This window comes from Halictus rubicundus, chromosome 16, assembly GCF_050948215.1.
Source record: "Halictus rubicundus isolate RS-2024b chromosome 16, iyHalRubi1_principal, whole genome shotgun sequence".
In the NCBI taxonomy this organism is placed as follows: domain Eukaryota; kingdom Metazoa; phylum Arthropoda; class Insecta; order Hymenoptera; family Halictidae; genus Halictus; species Halictus rubicundus.
In genome coordinates, this window is record NC_135164.1 from 643,341 (window position 1) to 670,622 (window position 27,282).

At 35.0% G+C, this 27,282-nt stretch overlaps 2 protein-coding genes across 3 annotated transcripts in view; one reads left to right on the plus strand and one right to left on the minus strand.

Moving 5' to 3' along the window:
* Positions 1-27,282, minus strand: part of Pip (heparan sulfate 2-O-sulfotransferase pipe) — a 217,607-nt gene that overhangs the window by 21,397 nt on the left and 168,928 nt on the right. Inside the window, exon 3 of one of the 2 annotated variants that reach the window (XM_076801765.1) lies at positions 18,769-18,839. In XM_076801765.1, coding sequence (XP_076657880.1) covers positions 18,769-18,839 — 71 coding nt within the window. Of the gene's footprint in view, positions 1-18,768; positions 18,843-27,282 lie in introns of both variants that reach the window. The other variant, XM_076801764.1, reaches the window with a different exon arrangement.
* LOC143361999 (uncharacterized) overlaps positions 15,089-27,282 on the plus strand; it is a 533,154-nt gene continuing 520,960 nt past the window's right edge. Inside the window, exon 1 of the mRNA XM_076801769.1 lies at positions 15,089-15,180. Coding sequence (XP_076657884.1) covers positions 15,104-15,180 — 77 coding nt within the window. The 5' untranslated portion in view covers positions 15,089-15,103. The remainder of the gene's footprint in view (positions 15,181-27,282) is intronic.

The following is a 27,282-nucleotide window of genomic DNA, read 5'->3' on the forward strand; positions in this document are numbered from 1 at the left end:
CGGTTATTATATTATTTGTAACTTTCTCTATATTAAATATTAGATACCGCTAATTCTGGGATTGGTTACACTGTACAACACCAAATTTGATCTGCAATAAGTGTTGGGTGATTCTTACAAACCTCGTCATCCTAAGACCAAATCCGAAAGGAAAATTGCTCTGTCACGCAATGTTTTCGAAAACCATTGGTTTTTGTAAAAATGCATGATTTTGATAAAAAATGAGGTGAGGTTATGCGAAAACTGAACATGCGAAAAAGTTCAGGTTTGAGTCAAAAGATAGAGGGGACTCTCCATATAGTTCACTGTATGGAAATGTAGAGGGGAGTCCCCTCTATCTTTTGACTCATACCTGAACTTTTCGCATGCTTAGTTTTTGTGTAACACCTCATTTTTTATCAGAATCGTGCATTTTTACAATAACCAATGTTTTTCGAAAATGATGCGTGATAGAGCAGTTTTGCTTTCGGATGTGGTTTTAATATAACAAGGTTTGTAAGAATCGCCCAACAGTTACTGCAGATCACGAAAAAAGTTTCATTTTGTTGAATTGTGTTATTACCACAGCTACGCTACTACATACATCCACACGACTCAGTAACTTCGTATTGTAATATAAAGCAATTCCTTGCTTCAAAAATGTTGCAATTCCTTGAAATGTGTTATTACTGAGGTCATTTCATGTAACTTTTTCCTTTGCAAAAATATTCTCCGCGGCTTCGTTAAGGTGTTATTAACGAAAAACACGCACCAATCACGGCACGGCGACAGGTCCCACTGAACGTGACGTTGACATTGGCCGAGTCAAAACCCATTTTAAAATGTACCTAATATTGTATATAATTCAAATTTTTATCCTTATTTCATCCTCCTCCAATTTTCTGAAGAAGCTTTGTATAACGCACTTTATAGGAAGATTACATTGAGCTTAAGAAATTCATATAGGTTCATTACTTTCTCAATATAAAGTTTTATAGTAAAGGTGTTTATAACACCCAGAATATGTACTAGAAATCAATATGTTACTAGGGTAAAGGTACCAGTTACCGAATATTTAGTAAAGAATAGGAGGATTTTTTGTTAATTTTCAGGTATTCTGTAATTTATTTTGCATTATTTGTGAGAAACGATTGGTTATCAACCTTTTTTCTATATCGTCAAATATTTCTGGACGACTTTGGTAACAAGCAAAAGAAATATTAACCAAGTTTGAATCTGAGGATTTAAGTCCTATTTACCGGACTCAAGAAATTTAAACTTACTACTTTTAATCCTTACAACTTTGTATGCCGTGGCAAAATAAAATCTTTACTTTATTATTCTCTGGTGTTTCACGGTTTCTTAGCATTTTTCATAATCGAAAACAAAAAATTGCATTGTCCCGAAGAATAAGGTTTTTAACTAAAGTTTCTATATTTTCAACAAAAATTATTGTAATACCTTTGATTTACATACGAAGGTGAAACATCAATTTTAGTTTTAAAAATATATCAATATTATGTGTTTTATGTTATTTTTATTAATTTCTGCAAAATTTTGTTTTGTGTCCGGTAACCGGGCGAGGCACGGTAACTCGTACCTTTAACCTATATTAATATCTACAATAAAATTCATCATTAATCAACGTATTTAGTAAAACTAATTCGTAAAATAATATTATGAGTTCACTACTGACATAATGCTTCAAGTCATTAATTCCTCCAATGAAGTCATAAGAAAATTTCGGCATAACCATAAAATATTACGATACTTTTATAATAAAAATCAGTTTCCTAATAACACAGATTTAAAATAGAACTAAATGAAAGTTGTTAAAATATGACAAAAAAACAACAAATATATAAACTTTTATGAGGTAACTCATATAAAATTGTATTGGAAAAGATTCGATTATCCTGCTATAAGTTTCATTATACTTCAAAGAAGCCAAAAACCTCTTTATCCTTTAAATTGGCCTCTGTTTAAACAATTAAAAAAAGAATTTTAGAAAATCAACGATGTAATAAACGTATACGATTGAAATTATTGTTGCCATTGAGTAAATTAAGATAAAGTTTTAACTGCGAATTATAGAGTTTTAAAAAGTATTGCATACACATCGACAGATAATTTCTTGAACGCTTATGTAAATATAATAGAAATAGCTGTGAAATGGTGTTAATTTTTGCAATTTATTCACTGTGATGCTTCAAAGGATAAGTATGCGACAAAAGAGGACATGACGCGGCAGGATTTGCTCTTTATGGCGATAACAGAACCTCGAAATTACAGTTCAAGAAACTTCGGTACTCCTTCTTCCACAGTCTACTTCCTAAATGGCGTCCAGAGTAATTAAGTGCTTCTTCTTTTTCATACAATTACAGTTGCCTCATTAATGAACACTTCGAGCGTGATTTTAATTACCGCGACTTATGCAATTTTCACTGGTGCTCGGTGGAATTAGTTTTCTTGCATCAATTAACTATAACGTCGTTGAATCAATTTTGTACCAAATTGACGAGAAAAACCAGTACGCGCGGCAGCAAGGCAAGAACCGCGAGATTCACTATAACGCGGGCGAAACGTCACGTCACGCGGTAACCAAGGTGCGTGAAACCGCGATGTAGATTACTGGCTTTTACCCTAACCATTAACCGCTTGAAGATCCCGACCGTGAACGTTATTCCGAACATAGATTGATTATGATACAACCGATACGCGTAATTCCTTTTAAAAAGTTGCATTTATCCCTACGTGGGGACAGCTCGGTTTAGAACCCTAAAACTTAAGCGACTTTTGCAATTTTCCTTCAAGGGATTCTGAAGTGGTATTTTTTAATTTTTTGGATAAGTTTCATATTCGAAGAATAATAACTAATTTTGTCAATGAAAAATATGTGGTAGAAATGAACTTACACGAAGTCCAACACCAGAGGTGAAAATCGGTGAACTTTCTGTAACCTTTAATTTCTGCTAGAAACAAAAAAAAAAGTAATACTTACTTTTTATAAATTGAAAAATTGATGGTACTTTCAAGGAAAAATAATTCTAGAAAATTTTAGAAAAAAAAATTGTTTTAAGATTTTCTAAAATACATGTATATTGCCATAAGATGTGATTTAAGTCTTGAATATCATTACTACAGGGACATTTTAGGTCATTACTAACTTATTCCTGCTGTTATTAGAAAGTGTGATAAATGATAATGGTCAGTTCTATATAGGTGTATACAGGGTGGCCCACATAACTCTGAACAGCTCAATATCTCGAAAACTATGCCATCGATTTTAAAGTTCTTAGTCTTAAATTGCATGGAACTGAAGGGCCTTTCTGACTACATAAACGTGAAGTGGCCTCCCTTCCCCTTTAACGGGGGAGGGGAGGTACCTTTGTAATTTCAAATGGAACCCCCTATAAAATGTTTCATATTTAGATTCTACAGGAAAAAACAAGTCAATTTTGTCTGAAACATTTTTTTGTCAGATACTTCCATGATGAGATATAACAGTTTGAAGTTTCGAGTTGTAGGTACTTGAAGCGCTCGGAAATAGCGTTATGGAATTATACGCGCTTGAGTCCTTTGCTTATTCATGAAGAAACACAAACAATAATATTTACAATTCTTGAGTTTGACTCACTTATCTATGAAAACGTTTTCAGTTTAGAACTGTTATTCAAGCAGTAACATTGTCATTATGGCTACTTTTGACACAGAAGTGAATATGTTATTAACGTTAGGTGAATGCCAAAAAAATTATCGGCGTGCAGCAGTGATGTTTTTTGAACGTTATGGGATCAAAAAATGTCATGCAACATTTCATAATTTAGAAAAGCGGCTTCGCGAGCACGGTGAATTGTGTAAAAAAACTCGATTCTCTCTCAAACTCTATAGTATAGAGTGGTGGACATTTTGAACATTTAATTTAAAGTACATTTTATTTCTTCACGAATAAGCAAAGGACTCAAGCGCGTATAATTCCATAACGCTATTTCCGAGCGCTTCAAGTACCTACAACTCGAAACTTCAAACTGTTATATCTCATCATGGAAGTATCTGACAAAAAAATGTTTCAGACAAAATTGACTTGCTTTTTCCGGTAGAATCTAAATATGTAACATTTTATAGGGGGTTCCATTTAAAATTACAAAGGTACCTCCCCTCCCCCGTTAAAGGGGAAGGGAGGCCACTTCACGTTTATGTAGTCAGAAAGGCCCTTCAGTTCCATGCAATTTAAAACTAAGAACTTTAAAATCGATAGCACAGTTTTCGAGATATTGAGCTGTTCAGAGTTATGTGGGCCACCCTGTATATCGATTTATGGTAACAAGTTTCTAGATACAATTTTATGATTCTGTAAGATTGAAGAGAAATCTAAAAGTTTAAACTTTCATTCGTGCGCGATTCTCCATCCGCTTACATTGTATGTCGTCCGTTGTCGCTGGGTCTTTGAAGCTCGGCGCTCGGCAAAAGTTATTCGAAGATTTATTCGAAGGCTTCGAATAAAAGATACAGATAAAAGATGAAAAAATTATTCGAAGTTCGAATAAATCCGCTTAGAATAAAAGAAATTATCTTTATTCGTCGGATAAATTCTCGTCGAATAAAATTATTTATTCGATACTCGTCGAATAAAGATACTTTTTTTATTCGGACCTTAGAATAACGAATAAAGATAAAGTATCTTTTATTCAAATCGTTATTCAAATAATTTTTTATCTATATAATGCCCAACTCTGATTTGAAGTAACTTCTTCCGTTGCAGATCCGTACAGTGGACGATCCGGCCTCGGCCAATGTTAACGCCAAGCTCAGCGGGACCTCTCGTCAGCCGTGGCCGCGATCTGATTGGTTCGTGTTTTTCGTTAATAACTCCTTAACAAAGCAACGGACAGCATTTTCGCAAAGCAAAACGTTACTTCAAATGAACTCAGGAATCACCCTATTCAAGGAAGTACAACATTTTTGGAACACCCCGTATTGCACAAATAAAATAGAAAGTATTCTAATAATACTGGTGTATTTTTTTGTAAACAACATAATGGTCTATATAATTTCTTTCTCCGTAGCATTTATTATTTTATTTAGTTGACTAAATCAAAAAAATTCTAATTGAAGAATATACTACTATAGAATTTCTTTTGTTGCATTTTTTACGTAAATCGGAGTTTTCATTTTTAAGAAATTAAGGTAACCTTCAACATTTTAGATGTAACGTTACGCACTTGTTTAATACAAAATGGCTGCGTGTATCAACACAAATTAAACTATGTGCAATGTAGATAGTGATTTTCACATCCATTCATAATCAGGAGCGAAAGAAATATTGCGAATACCTTGTATTATTGTATTGTCGTAATAACATACCATTTAACAGATTAAAGATCACCTTCATTTAAAAAAATGCACTATAACGGAAAAAATTTATATGCACTATTCAGTTGCATACAAGAAAGTACCACTCTTTCTACTTTCATTTTTACCCATTGTTTCAAAAATGGTATATTCTGTTGATATTATCCTTTTTGAACACTCTCCCAAAATTTTATTTGAAAATTCATAAACTATTAGATACATAGAGGTAACAGGCAATTTAAACTTTCAACACGTTTTTCTCAAAATGAAGTTTTCAACCACGGTACCAGAAATATTCGAAAGACCAGATATGCTGGACCAATTTGGTAAAATTTTGTGGGAAAATTTGTATGACTATTATGTAGTCCTTTGACGATGGGGATTTTTGGTCAGTATATTGTCTCTTTTTTACCAACAAAATAAGCTGAGAACGATAAAAAATAATTTCAGTCAAAATCTTTTTACAAAGTATTTTTTTCAAAATCGGCTTCTACAAGGGCTACACTCCAGTCTTAAGTTTAATGGATAATTAAGCAATGTGTATTAGATTAAACGAAGATATATCTGGTAAGTACCACAGACGGTGTTCTGCAGAAATGGCAGCATGGAAACATGGCTGCCACGTACTTCAAGATTACATTACTTCACTGAAATTTTCAGCGAATACTACTGTTAAATGTCATATAATAAGATGTGCATAAAGATTTTTTGAAGAAACAATTTTATATATATGCATTCTCTTATTTTTCAACCGTTCAAAGCAATGTTATGTCCCTCCCCTAGTAAAACGTAAGAAACTGTTAATGGACACAAGAAATCGGTAACCTTGAGTACCCAACTGCCAACATGGAAGATAACTCGACCCGCTGCTCGTACCGTAATTGACCGAGATCAGTCGGACAGTTAAAAGTCATTAACGAGTTCGATGGAGATTGATATTCTGCGTAGTTGTTCGTACTACGGTGATTCGTGGCTGGCAATTGTTCTTGTTCTTTCTGTCGTCGCACACGATGGCTCGACGGAGACTCGGATCCACATTTTACCGTTCCTCAGGTGCGCGCGTAACATATGTAACGGGTGGACCTCGAAGAAGGTCGCCCGGTAACGGACGGTGACTCGGACAATTGGACCTTGGTTTTCACTCTTTTTTCTGTCGACCACGATCACCGCAGCCGACTGCACTTCTTGCAGGTCTTATGGGGTCTTATCGACCCCATTCTGCCTCGTCACGGCGTTTTGCTTCAATTCTTCAATGGCTAGTAACCATTCAGTATCTTACGATCGTTCCTCCGTGATTTCTCCGGTCGTTTCACCGCGTTCCCATTTCTGTTGCGTCTTGGTCTTCAATCTTGACCCGTGTCCGTTGATCTTCTTTCTTTTTTCATTCAGTGTTATTACCAGCGCCGCCAGATCAAAACTTGTGGCCCCACTCTAACTTCCCCTTTTACGGAAGCTCACGTGACACGTTTCGTCTCTGTCGTGTATGCTCCGGTACTGGCAGAGAGAAAGGGTAACTTTTTCCCCTCATCTGTGATCACGTGTGATAACATCGGATTCGAGTTTTCGAAGTGTGGCAGGCATTAATGAAAGATGTCTTTACTTTTACACATTTTGTTATAGAAGTTCAATACGCTTTATCATACTTTCAGTTTGTTTCTTCGAAGACACAAAAGAAATGATATATAGCTTTGTTACACAAGAAGAATCGCTACTTAATACCAATTTCTTTGACCAGTGTCAACTGAAGGTCATAGTACAGCAGGTCATTGAATTCGTTTTGAAATCGCCTATAAAACTGTGTGGTCAGATATACATATGTAGTTCCATTTAACGACGTCGAGGTGACCTAGACTTTTCATTAAAATGGAACTTGTTTCCAAAATCTCAATGATGTAATTCGTAGACCATTCAAAACTCATTCACTTTTGTTGAAACGATTTTGTTGGCAGTCTATCGGGAGTGCCTCAAATATACAAAATTTTAAACAACGCTGTATAATCAATTTATTTATAATTTTATAAATAAATAAATTATTAATTTATAACTCCGCTCGCACACACGAGTGATACCGATTATTATCAGGGACCTTAACTGTTAGAACTAAAATTATAACTAAAACTTTTTGATTACAAATAATGATTATTATAAGTAACCGAAAAATCTTCATCATAGTCGACAACTGCGAATAGGTTATAATTCGCGTTGTGTTGTTCGTTGTACGATATACATGTGTAAAAATGTGACTGCGTCGAGTCGATTACTTTCATTCATTCATTACGTTTATTATATTATCCAGTATGTACAATTATTACTTTCTTGTGTGTTATAATTAAAACTGTGTGCCTAGACAACGAGTTGTTCACTCTAACCCATTGCGCCAACAACAACCTTTATAGACGAGCAAAATTTATTTTGGTTGCTCATAACCGTTTGTGGCGAGGAAAACTGCATTTTGATTGCTCATAATATTTATTAATGATGCAAATATTTTATAGTTGCTTATAACAGTTATCGGTGTGGCCAATTTATTTGGTTGTTTGTAACACTTACCAATAGACTGTGGATTTTACGCATTTATAAAAATAAATTCCTCAATTACAAAAATGGAAAGACATTAGAAGAATTTAAGGCTATTATTTCTTGGAAATTTGATTTCAAATTTCTCAGCATGTGTTCAAGAGATGTATATTATAAAATAGAGACTAAAAGTATTAATGAGTTTAAAAAATGACAAGCGTAAACAAACTTAATCCACAGTTATATAAAAAGGTGATATACAATTATCCTTTTTGTAAATAATTACCGATTGCTAGTATTAAATGTTTAATTGTAAACATTTTTCAAATCTTTGACATTTAATGTTTTATAATACTGTTCGAGTAAAATTCTATTATTTTTGCTTACATCGAAAATTTGTTGTATTATTTGTTTAATGTATAAAACTATATAAAACGATAAAATAATTTGCGAACGAATTTTGAGGAGAGGTTTATTCCTTTAACGGTTATCCCAGAAAAGTTAGTAGTAATTACAGGTTGTCTCACACCTAAATAGGATCGCCTAAACATGCCCCATTTGCTGTTGCATGCAAATACTTCTTAAAACAAAAATTACGTTGCCTCAAGTATTATTTTACATATAACGGTACAGATAGACTTTCCTCAACATCATTCGTTTTGAAGGCTTTAAAGTCATTTTGAAGTATATTTACATATTATCCTTTCAATATTTTGGTAGAGCATAAAAAAACAATTCCACAATATTAATTATTATACCATTCTTATTATTTAATCCACATATGTAAAGGGTTCACGAAGAACTTTGACTACCTTCAACATTTCCGTTGTTTATAATGGTATCAAAAAATAATGTATACAAAACTTGCATGGTATAGAGGGGGAAATATTGAGATGCAAATTTTTTTTATACGGACGAAGACCTTTTGGAGATTTCACGGTCACTATGACTTCTTTAAATGGAATGACCCCTACCTTTTATATCATAAATTGATAAAGTATATCACATAAATTTGAATCAGTTGAGAGATAATTAGGATTAACTTCACCATGGCAACCTAGAATTTTTTTACTTTTTTTTATCATGGTACCCGGTTTTCTCTGGACGAGAAAATGCCAAAAATCCAAGTTTTTCACTGGTTCAAAATTTATGCGTGTTTGAAGTTGGCCGATTTCAAACGTTTTTGATAGGTAAAGGCTTTTTGTGTGTTTGTTGCACAAGGTGATTAAAATTTTTTAAAAGTTTCATATAATACGATAAGATAAAGGTGTGATGAAAAATGTGGTTCAACATGAAAAACCATCAACATTCGAAGAGATAAAGGAAAGAATTGCAGCTGCACTCGCTTGACGTCGCAGGAAGTAGAAGAGCTTCCAATTGTGCATTGAATCAAATGGCCAGCATTTTGAGCAACCACTTCAAAGATTTCTGTTTTTACAATTTGTTGTTACGGTTGGTTTACTCTTAGGTAGAGCGATTTCGATCGTGATTGTATAGCATTTAGTGCGAGACGTTATGCACGTTTTATAGTATCATTACAGTGGAAGAAAGAAGGTGAATAGAAATTATTACCGTAATACCAACGAACCGTTTTCCCACCGGAGTCAAACGGACCGAACATGATCATTACTATTCCGATATCAATGTTCTTACTTCGAATTACTGTCTGCTCTATTTACGTTGGTTCCTCGTCGCCGATCATCAGGATGCAACCACATTTCGACTGTATTTCTGTGCGTCAAGAGATTGCGTCGGATAACTGAAGTTCACACGCGACCGTTCCACGGATGATTATCATTCCATCACAGATTTTCTAACATTAAGGTCACGCATACAATTGATGTAACGCGCGATTAGGTTGAAGAGCTGTTTAAATGCTCCATTTTACATGCAACAATAGTATGCATCGTATGTATATACACGGTGGAGCATTTAAATGGGAACACCTAAATATCTCGGTTATTATTAGTCGTACAAAAAATCTCCACAGAATAAAGTTGTACTGTTTCAAGGGGCGAATTTGATGATGGTAAAAATTTTTTCTCAAGGTCATTTTTTTTTTACAAGATTTCAAGGTCATCGATATTTTTTTTAATGGAATCATATATTTTTATTATGGCTATGTGATAGCCGAGGTCAAGACGAATCCAACGATCTGTAATATTATGAACTTCACGTGACCTTGAGTACGAAAAATTCATAAAAGTAGAACACTTGATGTAAACAGTGAAAGAATGATGACATGATCCCCCTAGGGTTTCAAGAGATGTTCTTGAACTTTGACTAATGACTGTAAACACGCTTACAATAAATTATAAACACTGATACAAATTCTTCTCCTTGCGGTGACTCTAATCAGTACGTTTAACCAGTTAACTGTGTTTGACGAGTATACTCGTCATGAAGAAATGGCAATATTTTGTGTCATGACGAGTATACTCGTCAAAACAGCTATAATTCAAACAGCGGTTAATTTTTGCGACGCAACTTAGGTACACATTTTTCAAAGAGGTCGCAACAGCTAACTGGTTAAGAAATTCATCGGGATTTATTCGGTTGTGTAAGATAACGTTACTTTTCTGAAACGACGGTGTACAGTGATGCAGAAAAGGTAGAAATTATTTTAGTTTATGGTGAGGCTAAAAGTAACTGAGTACAACCATTTCAACTGTACGCAGGAAGATACCCTGAGAGAAATCATACTTCTCGATAAAGTTATGACCGCATAGTTCAATTGTTTTGTAAACGACCAAAGCCTGCTCCTGGAGAACATGCCGAAACTTTTGTATTGGCTACAGTCAATTTTGATCCTACTACAAGTTGTCGAAAAATTGGACATTCTTTATTCTTTGTTCTTTATTGCAACGTCATAAATCTCATCCACACGATATTTCCTTACATTAGGAACTTCATGGCAACGACTTTGAGAATCGTGTTGCTTTTTGTACATGGACATTGTAGCAAATACAAAGACGTGAATATTTTATGACGTTCTCTTTACTGACGAAGCTCCTTTTTCTAACCATGGACAACTGAATACACATAATATGCATTATTGGTGCACCGAAAACCCGAAATGGCTTCGACAAGTTGTACACCAGCGCCCATGGAGTGTAAATGTATGGTGTGAAATCGTTGGTAATAACAAACTCAAGGTCACGTGAAGGTCATAATACTACAGGTCGTTGGATTCGTCTTGACCTCGGCCATCACATAGCGATAATAAAAATATATTATTCCATTAAAAAAATATCGATTACCTTGAAATCTTGTAAAAAAAATGACCTTGAGAAAAAATTTTTACCATCATCAAATTCGCCCCTTGAAACAGTACAACTTTATTCTGTGGAGATTTTTTGTACGACTAATAATAACCGAGATATTTAGGTGTTCCCATTTAAATGCTCCACCCTGTATATATCCACATTAGGCTATTGCACCTATTGTAAAATGACACGTTGCATCCTGGAAGATGTTCGAAACTTGTAAGGGCAGATTTATACAGGGTGTCCCAAAAATATTGTACTTCCTCGAAAAGGGTGTTTCTCAAGGTCATTTGAAGTAACCTTTTCCTTTGCGAAAATGTTCTCCACGACTTTGCTAAGGACTTATTAACGAAAAACATGGACCAATAAGAGCGCGGCTACAGCAGAACGTGGAATTGGCATTGGTCGCACCAGAATCCGTACGCTAACGCTGCGCTCTGATTAGTCCACGTTTCTTCGTCAATAACTTCATAACAAAGTGGGGGAGAATATTTTCGCAAAGGAAAAAGTTACTTCACATGATCTTGGGAATCTCCCCTCTCAACGAAGTCCAATATTTTTGGGACAGGTATCCTCTAGTTTTTGAGATATCTCGAAAAATCTGTTCTTAAGAGGTTATCCTAATTTTTTCCGATTTTTCAAGAAATCGAGATTTTTGTTAATTTTCTTTAAGTGTAAGTGTTGTAGAATATTGTATATGTAAAAGGATTTGCTTGAATTCGTAAAATTATTGTAACATACTCTATAGAAAAATATGTAACTCGTGCAATCTTGATCGCGTTTACTTCAAATACCTGTAAATATGTGTACGAAATTCCATTGCAAAACGATCAATAGCTTTTCTGAAAAAAGTTTATACAAAAACGGCTTCGAAAACCAGAATACCTCCTTAATTTCCTCTTAACTTTGATGATCCAAAGTTCTTTTAGCCAAATTCGATGACTCGAGCCTTACATAATTGTCAAATATTGTACAAATTGTACTTTTTATATCAGAGTAGTGTAACAATAGGTATTTTGAGCGACAACTTTGAAATGCTACAACACAGCTCAAAATTCACTGTATTAACCCTCCGACATCGGAGTCCGGGTCTATTTTGACCCAGAATACCAAAAACGTCCGTGAATTACGTGGTGTCTGGCGAATTATCTAATGAAATGAATAGCTGCTGTATTCGAAACAATATAAAAATTACCGTGTCTACAAGAATTATCTTTAAAATTGTTTTAAAAAATGGATAAATAAAGCAGTGAGTGTTCGAAAACATTTTTAATTTATAGTTGTAAGAATGGTCTGCCGTTCGAAGATAAATCTAAATAAGAACTACTACAATCGCATAAATCCGAGATAAATCTATTTGTAATGTATAATCTTTAGTCTGCGGATGGAAAATAAAAATTTTCTACTTGAATTGCAACAAACTGGAGCGAATATCTTTCTTAATATGTTTAATAAGTTGAAAATAATGTAACAGAATTTTTAAATTCTACTAACGTTTTCACTGTTTTAAGTTACACCTACTCCGATACACCTACTCCGTTACACCGAATCTAATAACGTATAACAATAAATAAAACTTATTTATTGCTCAATGGATTAAACAATAAGGTAATAGTTTAAGCCATAAATAAGCATTAAAATGATAGATAATAAGCCATGTAATCAATAAGTGTTGCGACGCCAGCCCCAATTTCAGTCTGGGTTTACGCTACGTCACTCTTGAGAAAGTCTCCTATTGCATCCTTAACAAATTTATTTCTTTACGACCAGGGTACGACTGGTAAATGTCAGCGGATTTTCATGGGCAAAATCCGCTCGACCGTACCGCTTTCGATGGCACGTGACGTAGCGTGGACCCACTTGTAGCGCCAGGGGGCTCGTAATTTATGGGACGGTTTCCAGACACGCGGGACTTGGTGTCGTCTTCCTCCGATGGACTCCGCTAAGTGTCTACACAGAACAATATACCAGCTCGTGGGCGTTGCATAATGCCGAAAACCGCCCCTAAATGCAATTATTGGTTCCCCACTATTCGAACCCTATCCGCGGAGGGAATCTGTCTAGTCAATGTTTTTCAGATTCTTTTCCATTTTCTTCAGATACCATCGAACTCTCGCCTCTGTAACATCGCTCCTTTGTAATCACGTCGCTGTACAATAACTATCCGTTTTTGTTAAATACATATATATTGTTATTAAACAGTGTTGTGACCATTACCGTGATAAGATATCACAAGAACCCTACAACCAGCTCGCATACCTCCAAAAGATTGTGCGAGCACGCGTCACATCGTAATTATCACAATTTTTACGACGTTGGTGACGCCACAATAAGAATTATTAGAAAAATTATTTATGAAACATAAAGCAAAAAAAAAATGTGACCATTATCTTTGCATCTAATAGTTTTTAATTAATTTTAAAAAATGGAGTGTTGTGGTTTTGAAGAGTTTCGAAGGATAATTCCTGTTTGATAGCTTAACTTGGCCCACCCTGTAGAAATATTTGAAATTCGAAATCCCCGGATGTGTAATGCGTGGATTGTATTCGAAGTGCAACAAATTCTCGGAAATAGAGAAACAGATGCTGCATGCTTTGATACTGATAAAAGTCCCCGATCTAGTCTCATAGTATCCGTGGAATAAGTAGCAAGGATTGTCGAAGAAGCCGTCGTGTTAGCCAGTCGGTCAAGCAGACAAATGCTTCGAGTTTTAGTATTCGGGATGCGTTTGTTCTCCAGTAATACGGTTCAGGCAACCGGGAATGGCCCCGATTTTCTTGGGAACGTTCTGTGCATAGTGCATGCGTCTCATATCAAGATCGGGAACTTATACATATACACGGTAATTCGATCTAAAACTCGTACCGCAGATCCCCGGACGCGATTCTCCTTCGTCCCGTTTTACTAACAAATCTAAAGGGTGTAGCAGGATAAGCAGGTCAAAAGTGCCTGCAAACCAAATTGAATTTTCAATAGGCTATTCGATAGCTTATCCAAAGAAAATACTTTGTGCCAATTTTCAACTCTACATGTCGACATGGAGGGTGGTAATGGGGTGACAAAGAAAATCAGATTTTTCCGTAATTTCTCTTATCCTCTTCAATTGAAAATTCTGACAAAACCGGGCATATTTTAGCTATTAGAATGCACATCTATGAATTTTTTCAGAATTAATTAAAAAATAAAAAGAATTTTTGAAATGCCGATTTCTTGTAAAAGTTATGAGAGACTAAGTTTATATTTTTACAGTTTTAGCATCTCTTTATGGTTGTTAACATATTATTTTTTCAAATTTTTCAAAGTAGGGCACATAGCTAAAAGATCATAGAATGTATATCTGATGCAATAGGTTGTGCTAGAATTAAACGTTATCACTGTGAGTGTGTAAATAGTATTCCCATATAGCTGCGATAATTTATTACTCATCGCATGCTCGATATCTTTCACAGATTGTAAGACCGGCAGAAATTCTCTTCAAAATTATTTCTACTAAAGAAATACACCCTGTAACCAATGATGACAGCGACGAAGACTAATATAGCAGAGAGGTAGAACTTTTCCATGAAAACACATGCATATAATGTCCATCTACGAAATTAATTATATGAGTCATATAAACAGTATTTATACGGGCATAACAATGGTAAAAAATTGCGGTTTTTTATTTTTTTAAACTATGTGCCCTGATTTTGAAAAATCTGAAAAAAATTATATGTTAACATCCATGACGAGATGCTAAAACTGTGAAGATATAAACTTAGTATCTGATAACTTTTACAAGAAATTGGCATTTCATTTCCTTTCAGAAATTCAGAAATTCCTTTTATTTTTTAAAATTTGGTTTCCAAGCTAATAACACTGTACAACACCAAATTTGATCTGCAACAACTGTTGGGTGAATCTTATAAACCTTGTCATTCTAAAATCAAATCCGAAAGCAGAATTGCTTTGTCAAACAACGTTTTCGAAAAACATTGGTTTTTGTAAAAATGCATGGTTTTGATAAAAAAATTAGGTGTTACGCGAAAACTAAACATGCGAGAAAGTTCAGGTTTGAGTCTATGAAGTCTATTGAGTCAGGATTGAACTATGTTTTTAGGTACTTCCTAATAGTTGTAAATGCTTGTTAAAGTTTGAAAAAGAGATGCCGCGGATACTTCATACGCTCTATTTTTGTATTTATGTGAAAAATCCTTTATCTAGCAGGAATTTACTATACAGGAATGCATTCTACAGACATTTCTGGTAAAGAAACCATTCACGAAAAGTATTTGGTTCCCTTAATGTACGAGAAGGATCAGAAAATGTTAATCGACAGCGTGTGCGCGACGCGTTCGCGCCAGACGGCCATTGCAGCCTTTTCGCGACTCGCCAGGGCCGTCGCTGTGCGTAGTCGACGTTGGTACCACTCAAGTATGTCTTTGCTTACTATGCTTAATTAAACACATTTTTTTTGTCTTTTTGGGTGCCAATCATTACAAAAGATTATAAAAATACGAGTTATATTCACATTTCATTGTGGAAATACTTAATAAAGAAAATTGAATACAAAAACTTACCTATTTCTGATGTAAACAAATTAAAAATGTTTCCGCCTTGCTTGACGTTTGTTCCTGATATCCCGATTTTCAATAATAAGTGTCCAGCAGTAACCAGCAAGCATCCGCACATAAGTCTTTTCCTTTGTAACGTTTTTCCATTGTTGAAATATCTTGATAAAAGATTAATGCTGGAACTGTATTCCTTGTTTTGATTTTAAAATAATTTCGTCATGAATATAACAAAAACAGTCCGGCTGATAAATACACTTCCGCGAGATTTTATCGATTTAATATAGAGCGATCTATGTCTTAATTATGTACTTCGATCAATAAAATCGATAAAAATAGTCCCATTTACATAGTGTTTGTACTTATTTTAATCGGAAGAATCTTGAATGTCCATTGGTATTACAATTATAAAGATAAGACAACAATTACTGAAAATAAAATTTTCCAGTCACCGCATTGCTGCGGTCAATTTTCTTTATTAAGCATTTCCACAATGAAATGTGAATATAACTCGTATTTTTATAATCTTTTGTAATGATTGGCACCCAAAAAGACAAAAAAATGTATTTAATTAAGCATAGTAAGCAAAGACATACGTGATTGGTACCAACGTCGACTACGCACTGCGACGGCCCTGGCGAGTCGCGAAAAGGCTGCAATGGCCGTCTGGCGCGAACGCGTCGCGCACACGCTGTCGATTAACATTTTCTGATCCTTCTCGTACATTAAGGGAACCAAATACTTTTCGTGAATGGTTTCTTTACCAGAAATGTCTGTAGAATGCATTCCTGTATAGTAAATTCCTGCTAGATAAAGGATTTTTCACATAAATACAAAAATAGGGCGTACAAAGTACCCGCGTCGGCACATTTTCAAACTTTAACAACCATTTACAACTATTAGGAAGTACATAAAAATATAATTGACTATATGAATATGTAGAGGAGAGTCCCCTCTATCTCTTGACTCAAATTTGAACTTTCTCGCGTATTTAGTTTTTGCGTAACACGTCGTTTCGTATCAAAATCGGGCATTTTTACAAAAACCAAAATTTTTCGAAAACGTTGCGTGATGGAGCAATTCTACTTTCAGATTCGGTTTTAGGGTGACAAAGTGTATAAGAATCACCCAACAGGTATTGCAAAACTCGAAAAAAGTTTAATTTTGTTGGACAGTGTTATTTGCAAAGAATTTGTTTTGCCTTTAGTTCTGCACCGATCGTTGAAGAGGGAACATGCATTCTTTTACAGTTTTCGGTAAAGCAGCCCGTGTTCAAAATATTCTAAGAAGTATAATTTTTTTTACAACCCTGTAATAAAATGGCGACGTCCGTACCTTCCGAGAATCATATTCGTCATTGCATACTTTTACATTTTCATGCGCGATTTAATGCAGCGGTAACAACAAAGAAAATTTGCGATGTTTATGGAGATGTATTGAAGGTCAACAAGTGTCAACGTTGGTTCAGAAGATTTGCTGCTGGTGATTATGAAGTCTCTGACAGGTCTCGAAGTGGACGACCAGTTGAATTTGATAATGACACCCTAAAATCTCTAGTGGTAGCTGATCCAAAATTAAGTACACAAGAATTATCGAGAAGCCACATGGTCACCTACAAGAAATGGGAAAGGGATATAGGCAAGGAATATGTGTACCGCATCAATAATAATCTGAGACCAACAAGAATATTCGTCGATCAGTTTGCACTTCATTGCTATCCAGATTTCGTAGAGATCCATTTATTAACACAATCGTTACCGGAGATGAAAAATGGATTCGTTATGATAACATAAAGCGTTCCAAGCAATAGCTTTCTCCAAATCACACCGCAGTATCAATCCCTAAACCTAGCTTATCACTTAGAAAGGTGTTACTGTGCATTTGGGACTGTCGTGGCATAATTCATTTTGAGTTGTTGAAACCTGGAGAAACAGTTACTGCTGAGTTGTATTGTCAGCAATTACAACAGCTGTATTCAGAACTATTGAAAAAGAGGGCATCTTTAGTCCACAGAAAAGGTGTAATACTGCAAATTGACAATGCCCGGCTCCATACAGCGAAACTCACTCAGGAAAAAATCAAAGAATTGCAATGGGAAGTTATACCGCACCCCCCGTACTCACCGGATATTGTTCCTTCCGACTATCATCTTTTTAGATCTTTGGAGCATTATTTAAGAAATAAAACATTCACTATAAGGAGGCACCTTGAGTCATATTTTGCTTCGCGAACCCTGGATTTCTATAAGAGGGGGATTGAAAATTTGCTGGAAAGATGGCAAACTGTCTTTGATAATGATGGAGATTGTATAATAAATTAAGAAATAAGAACTTGAATTTACTACAAAGTTTGTTTTAAATTTCAAAATAATTGCCCCCCTAATATATGAGCAGGTCAAGAAAATATTCATTGACAGCTTGTGTGCGACACGTTCGCGCCACGCGCCCATTGCAACCTGCAACAGTTATTGCAGATCACGAAAAATGTTTCATTTTCTTCGACATTATAATTCTGAAAAAATTGATAGATGTGCATTCTAATAGCTAAAATATGCCTGCTTTTTCAGAATTTTCATTTGAAGGGGATACGAAAAATTACGGAAGATCCTGATTTTCTTTGTCACCCCATTAGTGGCCCCCGTCGTATCGATATATAGAGTTGAAAATTGGCACAAAGTACTTTCTTTGGATAATCTATCGAATGACCAATTGCAAATTCAATTTGGTTTGCAGGCACTTCTGTACTCCTTATCCAGTTACACCCTTTCACATGAATTCGAACATTTATCATTATTAGGCAGTAGAAAATATTCTATACGATAGTCGAATAATGTGATAATCTAGAGAAAAAATATTTTTATGTAGGAACAGAGTAACACACAATTTTTTCAAAACGACTTCTGGCCAAATAAAATAATGTGTATATCGAAATAATAAGAAAAAAACCAAAACGAAAAATAATAAATTTTGAATTTAATTTGGGTTAAGGAATGAGGAATTATAAGGACAAGTTCAGAATAGGACAGACACATTTTTATTAAAACAATCACAGTATTAATTAGATTAGCGAATTCTTTGGAGTCATTGCGAAATAGGTGTACATACCTTCACTGCGAACAGGCGATGCCCGTTTGGATAATGGACAGTTCCACTGGGACTAGAATCTGTTTGGACTGCTTCTGAAACAGGAGAAATGAAACTATCATTTAGAATTATAATGATAGGGAATAATAATGATTATTAAATAGCGGATGTGTATATACGGAAAATATGCAAAATTGCATACAGTGAATTCGCGATTTATGTCAGCAACACGGAGTCACAACTCCAGGAGTCACTTTCTTTGATCCGCGCCGAACGTAGAAAAGGACAGCGATCCTCGACGCCGAGGCCCCGGTCGCCGAGGAGTGTAAATACAGTGAATTAGCGATATATGTCGCTGCGGCCTGGATGATAAAGGTTGCGGAATTATTCCCACTACCGTGGGGTATACCCCATGAGGGGCCAAGAAGCTCGAGAGACCTTGGTCGCCGAGGAGTGTAACATAATACGGGCGTATTATGTATAAATAGTAACATAAATTGTAACGTAATAACAATACTAAAAGAAAACTCCTTTATTTTTCATAATTTTTTTATAGGACTTTCACCAATATATTCGTAGCATTTTTCTAATGAAAATGATACCAATATGATATAATTACGATGATATTTACTTGTGTAATGAACGATGAAAGTTACTTTCCATTATAATTATATTAACGGAAAGTTAGTGTAAATAAGATGCGAATTGTATCGTGTTTGGTATCATTTTAGTTAGAAAAATTCTTGTAAAAAAAGTCTTGTAAAAAAATAATTAATTATAAAACAGTTTAAGTCTTTCATCTTTCCCGAATGCCTTTTTGTCAGTGAAAATTAATCAAAACATTTTTGTTCGAAGTCGTTGCTTAATTTTCAAAACTATCGGTATCATGTAAATCAGCTTCTTGCGCAATATGCGAGGAAGTATTTGCATGTTCCACAGCTTATCATTTTTTCCACGTTTTATCTTTTTATTGCAAACTTCGCAGTAAATGCTGAATGGGTCGGTTTCGTCAATAACGAAAGTATCGTTTCCATTCGAAGAATGAATTAATGTTTCTTTACTTTTTCAAACTTTTGACATGTTTAAATAACGAAAATAATAAATAATAATACTAATGAAAATTTTGAATGTAGCATAATCGCAAAATCGTAATATATAGTTCGGCGCTTCTTACTTAAACTGTTTCAAATTGACGAAATAAATATTCCACGTACAAATGTCATACACAATATGTTATTGCATATGCTTTTATTTAGTTCCTGTATCTTGCAAATGATGCAGAATATTTTTATTCTGAATAAAGATCCGCAGTCTGATCATTATAATATCATTACCGATGTAACTAATTAATGTGTTCAGACTACTTCAATCCGTTTTATAACAGTTGATAACAAAAAATACACCGTAAAGTTTTGTATTATACTACCGTTGCTTCAGTGAGAGTAAAACCAACATGCTTCAGACGTAAATATATGTAGCTCTACTATAATAAATATGCAACACTACTTATTGCACAAAGTAATACAAATAGAATCTAGCATTATAACTGAGTAACTGTTCTAATATTCGAACAGTTATGTTTCCCTGTTTAGTTCGGATAATCGAGGTGCTACTGTATTGAAAGAGAATTCTTTTAAAACAATGATTTCCTATAATGTCTTAACCAAGTGATTTATTATAATTCTCGGTATCCTCAGAAATGTAGAAAAGATAGTGATACATGACAGAACAATAAAAAGCAATAAAACAGCTTGTAATTTTTCTGCGTATAATGCTATTTATGACAGGGCAGTGTTAGCACTGCACTGTCTGAATACCATAATTTTCACATGCATTAGCTTAATGCAGTTACATGCACATTTTATAAGTGTTAGCTTTAAAATCATTGAACGTGCTTTCTTCGCAGCGCGATTCTCGAAATTAGAATCTAAGATCAGAGGAAAAAATCAATACTGTCCAATCAATCTTTTTCAAAGACAAGTCTGTTAAGCATCCAAATCAAATTAATTTTATGCGTGTCGTTATTTAAAATTGTAATGCATAGCATAATATTGGGAGAATTTATAACATTTCTGAAACAATATATATTTTTTTTTATTATATAAGAGGTTAAACTGCATTTAATAGAATAATATAACCTTGAACACTGATCCGCTGAAATAAATTCTAGTAGCAATCATGTTAATTGCAATATTTTTCGATATTTTTTTATAGTAATCAACAGTTTCTTGGCATTTGACAAAGTACGTTTAAAGATCGTAACGCAATGAACAGTAAATGCAGGACATTGAACTCATTATTGTGTAAAAATGTGATTCATTTTAAATATAGTTTAAATCTTCCTATAAATCATGAACACTGCATTGTTTGCTCTTGCGTGAAAGATTGTACAAAAATAAAATGGTAGAATAAAGAGTCTTTTTATATTCAAAATATTTGTTTCAATGTTATTACAATTTTCAGTATCCAATATTAATTTTGTATATGATAGCATAGTTGTAGTACGAGATAAAATCAGTAAGCATAACTGTATTGAAAGGTTTTAATAGAACAACTGTATAAATCTATATCATATTTCTTAGAAAAGTCATGAATATCATAGACAATAGATTCTATGAATTGATGGCGTGTATACATACTTAAAATAGAACGAAAAGTAGGTAAATTTAAATATAAATAAAATAGTACTTTTATTTAATTTACTCTATTTTTGATAATATAGGCTATAGATAGAGAAATTTGCATAACGAACCAAAATTTAGTAATGAGTAGACTGTGTATAATATTGATGATGGCAGAATGGCATAAGCAAACTTGTAAAGTACAAAAAAAAAAAACGTGCATACGAATGAATATTACTCCCATTTTATTGTTACTACGAGTAATTTTTTAGTAAATATGTTACGTATGGAGAAGTTTTCACCACGTTCATTTCAATTAGAGTTCTAACCTCTTTTCTGAGAACGAAAAGCGTCCAAACATACCCTTTTTATTAATGGAAGATGCTGTATGACTTCTTTATATGAAAATCTTTAGAACACTACTTTCTGGCATCCGTTAATTAAGACTCTGATAGGAAATAGCTCGGATAACCTTCATTAATCCCTTTTAACATAAATCGAAGTAAGGTTTCCATTAGAAGTGACAAAAAATGTGAGTGTGTCCCTACGTTACATTAAATCTTAAACAGAGCACCCCTTTCATTTTCAAGATAAATAAACCCGTTCATTTTCATCCTCTTCAGTCAGTACATAGTCAGTTAGTAATCGTGCAGTCACGTGTAGAGTCAGGTCGCGTTACACGCATAAGAGTCAATTCCAGTGTGATCGAGTTAAAGTCCCTTTCGAATAAAATCGTAACCTTATAGTTTCTGTTATTTCGGTGTAGATTCTATTTGGCATTCAATAATTGTTCTCTGACTAATTGTTCTCAATAATTGTTCTCTGAATAATTGTTCTCAAAACCGTGCATCATAGGTAACAATTTTTTCAATTGTACACTTACTAAATTCATTCGCGACATAAACAACAACACTTGTAACAAATTTCAACTCAGAATATATTTGTTTTGTTTGTTAATTCGCGTAATCGATAAACCTTTAATTATTGCCTAATATCCTAATCTAGTAATTGAACGTTCCCACACGATACAATCTTACTGCTCGGATTGTATCAATTAAATTATACAGGGGAAGGTAGCCTAATTTGGACCAATTTTATATGTTTCAGTATATAGAGATACATAAGAAGTGTCAATACAAAATAAGTAGTAGTAAAGAAACTCACTAAGTGTACCTTCAAAAGAATACCATCTATTAAATTTTAAAAAACATTTATAACCGTGAAAAATGAATTTAAAACATCGTGTCATTGGTCCAAATAAGGAAACCGGTTTCCTAAATTGAACCGCTAGTTTCCTAAATTGGACCATTAGCTTTCTTAACGACAAATGGAACAAATGTTTAATGTTTAATGTTTGATATTGTACAGAAACCTAAATCTAACATAATCTCTCAAAATTGTAACTGTAAATTATAGATGAATAAGTAAGCTTTGTGATGATATAATGAGACTTATAATTACTTACGTTTAGATAAATCCAAACGGCTTCCACTCTTACGTCGAAATAACTAATTTTCTACTTGGTCAAACAAATAACTCTTCTCTCAATGTAACCACGAGGCGTTTGTTCACAAACACGATTGCATTAACCTCGTCTACATCTACGTATAACAAGATGCCTATCCAAAATCGCACAGATTTCAGCAATCTTTGGATATCATAGTGGTCCAAATTAGGCTACCTTCCCCTATAAGTTACGAGGCTTACTAACTATCCTAGCGAGTCCCTGATTACGCATCAGGTTCGCCCGTGACACACTTTAAACCAACAAAGATTTCTCCAACGTAGTGGTTCCCCGGTTTCGCATTGGGTGCACCCACGCAAACTATACCATCCTAGCAGATCCCCGATTTTGTATTGGGTTCTTCCGCATCCTAGCAGCTCCCTGGTTTCGCATCTGGTGCGTCTGTGAGTTATCCAACTCCTAGCGGATTCCCAGTTTCGCATTGGATTCATCCGCGCTGTTACACAACCTCCTAGCAGTTCCCCGGTTTCGTACCGGGTTCGCCTGCGTGTCTCTCCTAGTGACTCCCCGATTTCGCATTGGGTGCGTTCGCGTACCTAACTAACAAATTGAAACCATATTCCTGGGATAATAACCCCTCGCCGGCCTCTCGCGTTGCTCGCAGCCCTGGCTCGTAACAATTATATAGGCTTTCTATAAAATTATATGTCTACGTAAATAGACATATGCATAAAAATCTATAGTCCAATTATCACATAACGTGAACACTAATTTTTCAATACGTCCACAAGTACTTTCATCAATAAATTGATCATTTTATTTTACTTATATTTATACTTCCATAATCAAATTAAACATTGTAATTTTATTTTATATTATGAGGAACCATTGAGTTAAGTGGTCCAATTTTCATGAAATTATACATGATAATGGGAATTTGTATAAGGACCCACAGTCTAGACTTAGATGATAGTAGGGTTTATAGAAGATAATTTGAGGTTTATAAAATGCACGTATCGATTAGAAGGTAGGACTTTCGAACCGGCTGTCTATGGTACGAAAATCTGTAGTTCACAGTTTTTAATGACCGAAGAGATCACCGAGAAATGTGCATTTTCCTTAAGAGGAGAAAGGCATCGATGTAAATAGTGAGATGATTCAAATTCTTCCTGGTGAACGTCGATTAATTTAAAGCTACGCCGCAGGTGCTCGCAATTAGTACTTTCTACATCGATCTTTGATGGTTTCGTAATTTCACCGGATGGGCGTTTATGATATTCTTTCTATTAGATGCGCGCAAAACTGGCAGGTGTTGCATTTCAGTGAACGTTTTATCGTTTAGCTTCGGACATGCGCGTTTTACCCCTCGGAAACGTGTTCTTCGCGAGAGAATACAAAAACTGGTGATTTCAGATCGTCCATCTTAAAATTACTCTAAGAAGTAGAGGTCTCTTATAAATTGTATCTATCAATCTCAGAAACTATCGTGTGCATCATACTTCAGTTTTTAGACGTTATACATTTCTTGCCAAGAAACTAAAAGGTGTGCGTCGTCTTCAGTTTTTTAAAAAAATGCATTTACTAACTTCCTAGGCTAAGGGACCTACACACACACGCGCGCACGCGCACACACACACACACACACACACACACACACACACACACACACACATTATGCTTTAAGAATAAGTATAATTAACATAGGCATAGTAATTGGCGCCTCCACAGTAATTGGCTACCCTACCCTAATTGTAAGAGTATCGTTTAATGGCTGCACCCATGACATACACTTACGGTGCATAACTATAGTGCCGTCAATATGTTTAAGATGTTTTAACTTTGAAAGAATAATTCAGGAAAACCAAGCGCCTAATATGAGAAAGCATGGTAAACAACGATCTTTGCGTATAAAAAATATCGAAGCCGTCTGTGTACATATTGAGATGAAGGCAGTGACAAAGAACAAGGCGAAATTTTCACATTTAGGGAACAAAAGATGAAAATCGGGCGTTCCTATGAAGTTGTATCCAATTTGTTACGTGATCCTAATATTTTCAGTATGGGAAAAACAGGAAAGGGCGAGTCAAGAAGAAGTTGATTATCATTTATTCGTTCACTCGCGTTGATTGAAATCGAAATAAACTTTGTTCAAAAATAAAATTAAATATCAAGACAAAAACTGAAGATAGGGCGTTAAAGATGACATAAACATGTAGACTGTAATAATTTTTGTTGATCAAAATGACTCATACATCCATAGAAATTCTAAAATAGGACATCTCATAGGCAACAACTTAATACTGCAAATTTCTTACTTTTTGAATACTGCTATAGAAAACTCGGCAAACGAACATTCCGTGTTGTTCTTTTTTTTTGTGATTTCGTGTATATAAAGTGTGATCATTGTAATGTAGAACCCATTATCCTTTGGCAGGTGACCAAATACCATACAGAGACTACATGATAATTGTCCAAAACACGAAATTAGCCAAGGACAATTATCGGCTAGAAGATACTATTCTTCGATCCACTGCCGAACGTAGAAAAGGACAGCGAAGCTCGAGAAGCCTGGGTCACTGAGGTGTGTAAACATAATATGGATCGGTTGTATCGGTGTGAGACCACGACTGATCCAATAACAAAACTTACCCAAGTAAATATCATCGGAATGATATCATATTTAGTATTATTTTCATTAGAAAAACGCCACGAATATATTGATGACAGTCCCATAAAACAATAAAATAATAAAAAATATAGGAATTTTTTTATCCTGGTCTCCTGGTCTCCTCGTCTCACAACGATATACCCGCGCCCGTATTATGTTACACTCCTCGGCGACCGAGGCCTCTCGAGCTTCTTGGCCTCTCACGGGGTATACCCTACGGTAGGGGGGTAGTTCTGGGACAATTATAGGCTAAATATTTAGAATATTTATCGAGTAGAAACTGTATGTATGAAATATAGCATGCGTCGCCTCTTCTCGAGTCCGTGGAAAAAAGAAGATGTGAAATGTGCAATTTCCACGTGGTTCGAAGCGGGCGAAAGTGTTAATCTTCAATCGACGATGGTCGCGGACGTAATGAAGGAGAAAGCAGATCGAAAGGATTCACCTCGTGACCATGTGAAGTAAAAAGAGCATTGGCCAGGTCTCTAATTAAATCATAAAACAGCTCGGTACAGTTCCCTCTAATGGTCAGAGACTGTTTGTCGATATTCAGCGTTTCGTGCAACGAAACTCGCCTAATTACAGTTCGGAAGAAGCAAACAGCTCGTTACGAGAGCCGGGTTTCGAGCAGGACCGTCTCGATCTTGATAACTTGTCGATGCGATCGGTTATCTCGTGCCGTCGCTATAATAAGACATCCGCGATCCCCAAAGCAACGTTAGCCAGCTGTTGTTGCAACAACGCTGCGATAATTAACGGAATCGAATTAACCGTTCGATGAAACCATCGGAAGAATTCCTGTGCCATGGTTACGCACGAATATATGGAGCATTAAGAAACGTGCTACGAGTATTTTGTACCAGATAGAATCGACAAAATGGGGAATGATTAGCAGCATGCAATTTCAAGGAGCGAGTGTGCACTATCTAACCAGTCAGACAAGCGAAGCTCGATACAATATCGTGGAAGCACATAATGATCGCTGGTAATTCAGCCCTCTTTCGCAGAGTCATCGCTGAGATTTCTTTCATATTTACGTGCACATTGTGATCCCGATTTCCTCGCAAAAACAATGCGCTCATGTTCTACCAGGAAAACCATTGTATAAATTGATTTCTGACATTTTCATCATAAAGGTTACAGCCGGGTTTGGAGGTCAAATTCGCCCCCGGTCCAAGTTTAATCGAGTTTGAACCATTCGATAGCCTACCAAAATGGAAACCTTTTTGCCAAGTTTCAGCTCGATACCTCATCTGTAAGAGTAGTTATAGAGGAAAATCGAAAAACCAGTTTTTGGCTCATTTTCCCCATTTAATGACAATTTAAAATTCTCAACGAAATCTGACACATTTCGGGTAACAAGCCACATATTAGGAATCGTTTTCAGATTTTTCCGTTGCAAACTCTGGTTGTAAAAAAAACGAAAAACACGAAAAAAATCGAAAAAAATGCAAATTTCATATAGAAATTAAAGACACACTACTACAGATTTAGTTTAGCTATGAGATATTGTCGTAAGTATTATACTCAATTTTTTTCAAATTCTTGAGTTTGATGCGTCATAGCTCTACCTGTGAAAAACTAAGTTTTACTTATCTTTTCTGAATCTTAAAAATATGTTATGTAATATTAAACATTCCTACGTTCAGAGAAACATCGTCCAGACTTTAAAATTTGCGTAGTATAAAAAAACAAAAATTATATGCAGGGTATGTTCGAATATCTCGAAGGTACTATCAATGACGCTGGTTGGTGCAGCCGGTGTAGTCTTCGACTGAGGA